The 6,957-nt window shown below is 35.3% G+C and overlaps 1 protein-coding gene across 1 annotated transcript; it reads left to right on the top strand.

The window, feature by feature from the left end:
• The first annotated feature begins 4,781 nt into the window (after window positions 1–4,781).
• On the top strand, window positions 4,782–6,724 carry LOC138171075 (heterogeneous nuclear ribonucleoprotein H-like). Its single transcript, XM_069100486.1, has 2 exons — window positions 4,782–5,327; window positions 5,384–6,724. Exons 1-2 carry the CDS (start codon window positions 4,851–4,853, stop codon window positions 5,930–5,932), a joined length of 1,026 nt encoding a protein of 341 aa, XP_068956587.1. The 5' UTR covers window positions 4,782–4,850; the 3' UTR covers window positions 5,933–6,724.
• Window positions 6,725–6,957: the final 233 nt, after the last annotated feature.

Below are 6,957 nucleotides of genomic sequence, written 5' to 3'. Positions count from 1 at the left end.
AAATGACTAAAAACAACAAACAAATTACCTAACAGAGTTCTTTGCTGATAGTAGGCATTTACTAAATGTTCAATGTATGAATCTACTCAACTACTAACACTGCTTAATTCACTTTCAATGAATAGTTAATTTGTATATTTTAATTATATAATCTACATTAAACAAACTAACTTACAGATTGAATTATGTTTGAATTTGAAGTCAGAAATAAAAAAGTAATAGACAGTAGAAGAAAACCTGTCATTTTATTATAAATCACCTATGAATTTTAAGTTTATTCCCAGCTCTTGAAATTGATTTGATTACTTTGGTTACTTTTTTGCTTACTTGGCTATTTTTCTTCAAAGAAAGGACTCATTTCTATAGACTTTAAAGTAGTTTTTGCAGAAGAAATTATAAGAGGAGGCCCAAGTGTAAGATGCTTATTCATATGCAAGATTGACTTTGATTTAATGCTTCTTTGCTTCCCTTCTACTTGTGAAGCCCTCTTTAACTTCTTTCCACACTAAATGCACAGGTCACTGACATATAAATTACTGAGCATATCAAGGAAGACTATTAGAGACAAGACTGATCAAAAAAATATTAAAAGATAATCTTACCCTTGCATTAAACCATAGTGATTTGAAAACAAAATCTTCATGTTGTTGTGACTGGCATATTAAAAAAAACAAATGCATAGAGTGAATGATGAAATCATTCATTAGGTTTAGTTCTATTTAGAAGATCATGGCATCATAGATTAAGGGCTGAAAAAGAACACAGAGAGCATCTAGTCTATAGTTTCCCAAAGTGGGCTATACCACCATCCAGGTGGGGCTAAATAATTGAGGGAGGGAGGGCAGTAGTAGCCTGGGTGCAATTGGTGGGGGGCATTAAATAAAAATAAGGGAGCTAGAGGTTGGAAGCATAAGAAAAGAAGAAAAGAGGATAAAATTTTGAAATATTGTTTATGTGTTTCATCTATTGTTTAACAGACTTAAAGTCTTAGTGATTACATTATTTTCCAAATAAACTCACAAAATGCAAGGTATAACTGATTAATGGTGAAGTCAACCAACAGGTCTAAACAAGCAAGTATTGGCAGGTGAGTGTGTCTCACATTATTGGGAAGTCCAGCATGCATCCACAAGAATATGTGCAAGTAATTATTTATTTATAATTCAATACTACATGGTTAAATGATGAAATATTGCATCATAAAAATTTCAATGCAGCACAACCCCCCATAAATTTACAATGAATTATTAAAATTTAAGATGTTACTAAAAAATTTTAAAGAGGGGGTGGCTAGGTGGTGCAGTGAATAGAGCGCCAGCCCTGGAGTCAGAAGGACGTGGAGTCAGGTCCAGTCTCAGACATTTTACACACTTACTAGCTGTGTGACTTTGGGCAAGTCACTTGACCCCAATTGCCCTCCCCCCAAAAAAATATAGGTTATTTTGGGGTGGCCAGGTAGCACAGCGAATAAGAGCACTGTCCCCATAATCGGAATGACCTGGGATCGAATGCGGGCTCAGATACTTAGCACCACACCCAGAAATAACTGGCCGTGTAACCTTATGGAAGTTACTTAACCCCAATTGCTTAAAAAAAAAAAGTTAAAGAGTTAAAGAAAGTAGATTTCCAGAGGGGTGCTGACTATTTATTTAAAGGGGGTGGTAGGCCAAAGAAGTTTGGGGACATCTGATCCAGTTCAACACCTTCTTTTTACAGATACTGAAACTGGAGTTGAGAGGTGCTAAAGGACTAGTCAGAAAGTTATTCTGGTAGCAAGTGACAGAATCAGGATTGTAATGTATGTAACTTTGCTCCAAATTCAGGACTTGTTCTACTATACTATATACTGTCCCATGCTTCCAGGAAGGCATCGGTTGCAAAGTAGTTTAGGGAGACTAAAGGAATCAGAGAGGGTAGTTTTGGGTAGTGATAACAGCATTGAGGGTTGGGGCTCTGGAAAACCAGCATACAATACACATGTCTGGAGAGTCTGCCCGTGTAGAAGGAACAGAATTAAAAAATCATTTCCCCCAAAAAAGGAGAGGGGCTATAAAAACAGACTCCCTCTACTTCATAACTTTGCTTAGGTCAACAACGGAAATGACGTTTTTCAATTAATAGGCCTTGTGCCACTGTCAGAGATAGAATGGTAGGGAGGATATTGAAACAAATATAACAATATTTGTCATTTCTAGGACCTTGTTTTTAACATTTTTAGGCTTGCAATAGATTTGCAAATTGAATTGTATTTAAGTATTTTATGACCATTATAATATTTTAATTTTTGTTTCATAAATATTATATGTATATATAATATGCACATGTATAATGATATATTAAATATGTCATGAGTTTTGTGATCTACCTTTCCCCGCAATATTTTTCCCTTTTTTTCTATTTTTTTAAACATTATTTGCTGGCCTATAAATGATGTTAATCTATATACACATGCATGTACACATACACATACATGTAGACATACATGTACATTTTTACAGTTCTTTATATTCCTTTATGCACAAGACATGGTAAATCCTTCTTAAGCAGTGTGTGAAATATTTAATATTTACTTTCAGAAGTTGACAAAAGTCATTCATTTTTTCCAATAATTCAATTGGTGTAACTTTTCCTACTTCTTTATCTTTTCTTTAGATAATTCTTGTGCTGATGCAACCATCTTAAAGCCTACTTCTATTATAGTGTTTCTATTAATATATTTTTGAAAAGTATATATCTTCCTAATATATGCTCTACTTTATATAAATAAATGGGACTTTGTCAAAATTGCATCATTTGTTACATATTTCAATGAATCTTGTGTAATTTTTATATATGAATAGGACATGACCATTGAAGGACACCTTTTAAATCATCATTTTATCTTATTGAATCAAATCTTTTTTGTTGTTATTGTTTGTTTGTTAATAAGTAAACACAGTAAGATCATATACTCTTTGCAGCCTCTGTGTGTGTTATTCATTATTAGGAAAGGAATAGACAAACAATATTTTTTTCCTGTAGAGAAAGCTCTCAGAGAGTAAATCCTCTATGAATACAGATCAGTGCCTATTCTGCAGTTTGTGATCTTAAAGAGTAATCTGGCATAAAGGCAGAAAAAACTTGCCCAGGATCATACAATCAATAAGGATTCAAGTTAAAATGTAAAACTTAGGGATACCTGACTAAAAGGCCATATCATGGTACTATATATGAAAAACATAGATTAAAAATATTCCCAAATGTGGGTTTAACTTGGGTAAATAATGGTATTCTGAGATAATATTCCCATTGCATACAAGGCATTTATTTTCCATTCAGTATATCCAGAACTTTATCTTTAACTATTTCAAAAGTTGGTATATACTTTATTTTAAAGTGTCCTTTGATATCACTGAGTCTTTATGAATCATATTTACTTTTGAGAGTTTAAAAACCCTATTGCTCTGTGTACAAGTATGAAAATCAACCCTTCCTCCATTAAAATGAAGCTTATAGAAGCAAATATTACCAAGGAACCACAAAAAAAGTTATCATTTGTTTTTTTCAGCATCAAGTCATTGCTAGGGAAATATTTCCTTGATCATTTTAAATATATAAAATGTGGAAGCTTCTTTGTGGCTCTTTGAATGTTTTATCTACAAAATGCTAATAAAACATTTCAGGACACTAAAATGGCTTATTTAAAAAAATGTCTATATCTGATCTACTGTATGTCCACATTAATATTCCTCTCTAAGTGGCTACTGTATTTTGCCATCATTGGCATTATTTTAGAGTACCTGACAGTGCTTATTTAAATTCTGGAAACAACTTGAATTTTCCCTTCTTTCTGAAGTTTTTCATTGCACTGGATTGACCCTTACTTTCCTAATGGACAGGTAAGCCAAAGTTGTGAAATATGGCTTTCCTTTCCTTTTTGCAGGCTGGCCAAGATCTTTCTCCACTCATTGAACAGGAATTCTGTCTCCTTTCAATTTCTCTTATCACACGAACTAGATCCTATGAAGTTTTCTTTTTCCCCAGATAGATAAATCAAGTGGTAATTATAGTTCCTACAAATATGCATGCAGGCAAGTAAGATTTCACAAGCATGAACCATTTAAAATTTGTTGGTTTTTGTTCCTGAAATATTTTTAAATATCTAAATAGCAGAGGTATAATACCACAGACAAATTAAAATTTTGTGTGTCATCCCAGAACGCAAATTTTTCTGTCTGCACCCACCTTCTTAACATTGAACTCAACTACCATTCTAGCTTGTAGCATACTCTTCAACTTTCCTCATATCTAATATATTACCTACAAGTTAAATAAATGTAACTGAGGTCCCTAACTATAGATGGGGAAAACTTATAACTTGTTCTCTATGAATGGACTCATCTCAGATTATGGTAAGAAAGTTAGGATGACATTATAGGCTTCAGGAGAGTATGATATAGATATTCCTGAAACACTTCAAAACAGTACAGATGATGAAAAAGATGATGAAAAGAGTCAACAGACCAGAAGATTGGAAAGAAATATATCAACTGGAGAGTCATATGAAGGAAGCAGATGTTCTTAGAGAATGTTTTTCTTCTTGTGAATCAGCTTCTGTATGCTTCTATTTTTTTAGGTAATATCAGAATCAGACAAATGGGCATTTTAAAATTTTATTTGCCAACTGCACCATCCTGATCTGAGAAAATGAAGTGTATTTGAATTGTAATGAATTCTTACCAAAAAGCACCCAGAATCTGAACCCTCAGTGCACCAAAGACCTGTTGTACTACAGAAGAAACTATGCAGATTTTTCTTCTTAGCCACGCCGAAGTCAAGTATCGAGCCACCGCCACTACTGACTGAACAAGATGATGCTGAGCACCGAAGGCGGAGAAGGCTTAGTGGTGAAGGTCCGGGGCTTGCCCTGGTCCTGCTCGGCCGATGAAGTCCAACGCTTCTTCTCGGAATGCAAAATTCAAAATGGGGCATCAGGCATTCGTTTCATCTATACCCGAGAAGGCAGACCAAGTGGAGAAGCATTTGTTGAACTTGAATCAGAAGATGAAGTCAAATTGGCACTGAAAAAAGACAGAGAAACTATGGGACACAGATATGTTGAAGTATTCAAGTCAAACAATGTTGAAATGGATTGGGTGTTGAAGCATACTGGTCCAAATAGTCCTGACACTGCCAATGATGGCTTTGTGCGCCTTAGAGGACTCCCATTTGGCTGTAGCAAGGAAGAAATTGTTCAGTTTTTTTCAGGGTTGGAAATCATGCCAAATGGGATAACATTGCCGGTGGACTTCCAGGGGAGGAAGGAGTACGGGGGAGGCCTTCATGCAGTTTGCTTCACAGGAAATAGCTGAAAAGGCTCTAAAGAAACACAAGGAAAGAATAGGGCACAGGAATGTCTGATCATAGATATGGAGATGGTGGATCCACTTTCCAGAGTACAATAGGCCATTGTGTGCACATGAGAGGATTACCTTATAGAGCTACTGAAAATGATATTTACAATTTTTGCTCACCACTCAACCCTGTTCGAGTACACATTGAAATTGGACCTGATAGCAGAGTGACTGGAGAAGCAGATGTTGAATTTGCTATTCATGAAGATGCTGTGGCAGCTATGTCAAAAGACAAAGCCAATATGCAGCACAGATATGTAGAGCTCTTCCTGAATTCTACAGCAGGAGCAAGCGGTGGTGCTTACGAACACAGATATGTAGAACTCTTCTTGAATTCTACAGCAGGAGCAAGCAGTGGTGCTTATGGTAGCCAAATGATGGGAGACATGGGCTTGTCAAACCAGTTCAGTTACGGTGGTCCAGCTAGCCAGCAGCTGAGTGGGGGTTACGGAGGAGGCTACGGTGGTCAAAGCAGCATGAGCGGATATGACCAAGTTTTACAGGAAAACTCCAGTGATTTTCAATCAAACATTGCATAGGGAGCCAAGGAGCGATGAACAGCAGCTACTACACTAGCGGGAGCCGTGCATCTATGGGAGTGAACGGAATGGGAGGGATGTCTGGCATGTCCAGTATGAGTGGTGGATGGGGAATGTAATCCTGATCACTGACTCTTGGTCAACTTTTTTTAAAGAAAAAAAAAACAAACAAAAACGAAGTTTAACAGTTTTGCAATACAAGCTTGTGATTTATGCTTACTGTAAGTGAAATCAGGATTGTTTTAAAAACTTTCAGGTTCAGTATTTTTGAACACAAACATTCATCTAGGATGTAATAACCAAGTTGAGTAAAGACTATAACTGTTAAACAATTTCAGCTTTTCTCAAGGTAGTTATGTTGTAGGAGTGTACTTAAGCAGTAAGCGTATTTAGGTTAAAGCAGTTTCAATTATGTTAAATGTTGCTCTTATACCACATTACATGGAACACTGTTTGAGATGCATGTTGGGAGACATGCTTTTTTGTAAAACAAATATAGGAGCTGTGTCTGCGATTCAAAAGTGAAACATTTGGCATGTTTGTTCTAGTTTATTTCGTTTACTATCCTGTAAGGCACGTACGTTTAAGCTTTTTTTTTTTTTAAGTTAATGGGGACAATTTTGAGACGCAATACGAATACTTTAGGATTTGGTCTTGGTGTTTGTATTAAATTCTGAGGCCTTGATTTAAATCTTTCATTGTATTGTGATTTCCTTTTAGGTGTATTGCGCTAAGTGAAACTTGTTAAATAAATCTTCCTTTCAAAAACTGGAAAAAAAAAAGAAGAAGAAACTATGCAAAACAAAAGAAAAATAAACAAATAAATCTAGCCATACTATCTGGTATTAATTTCCCCACTTTTTCACAAAATCTAGATGATACATTGAACTTTACCACTAGACTGAAAATAAAAAAAAATTCTACTAAAACCTCATCTCAACAACTCAATAGCTGTGTGACCCTGGGCAATTTAGTTGATTTTTCTCAGTATCAGTTTTGTGATTTATAGAAAGAAATGAGTGGAT

This window comes from Petaurus breviceps, unplaced genomic scaffold (genome assembly GCF_028583685.1).
Source record: "Petaurus breviceps papuanus isolate PSGF00001 unplaced genomic scaffold, PetGlider_PUasm1.0 41, whole genome shotgun sequence".
In the NCBI taxonomy this organism is placed as follows: Eukaryota; Metazoa; Chordata; class Mammalia; order Diprotodontia; family Petauridae; genus Petaurus; species Petaurus breviceps.
Note: the sequence above shows the minus strand (reverse complement) of the source record. Positions and strands in the feature narration are given on the sequence as shown.

Bases quoted from the DNA above. Each gene is read 5' to 3' on its own strand.
- LOC138171075 (XM_069100486.1), top strand. From the start codon at position 4,851: ATGATGCTGAGCACCGAAGGCGGAGAAGGCTTAGTGGTGAAGGTCCGG. The intron at 5,328-5,383 runs GTTTGCTTCACA...AGGAAAGAATAG, and splicing joins ACGGGGGAGGCCTTCATGCA to GGCACAGGAATGTCTGATCA.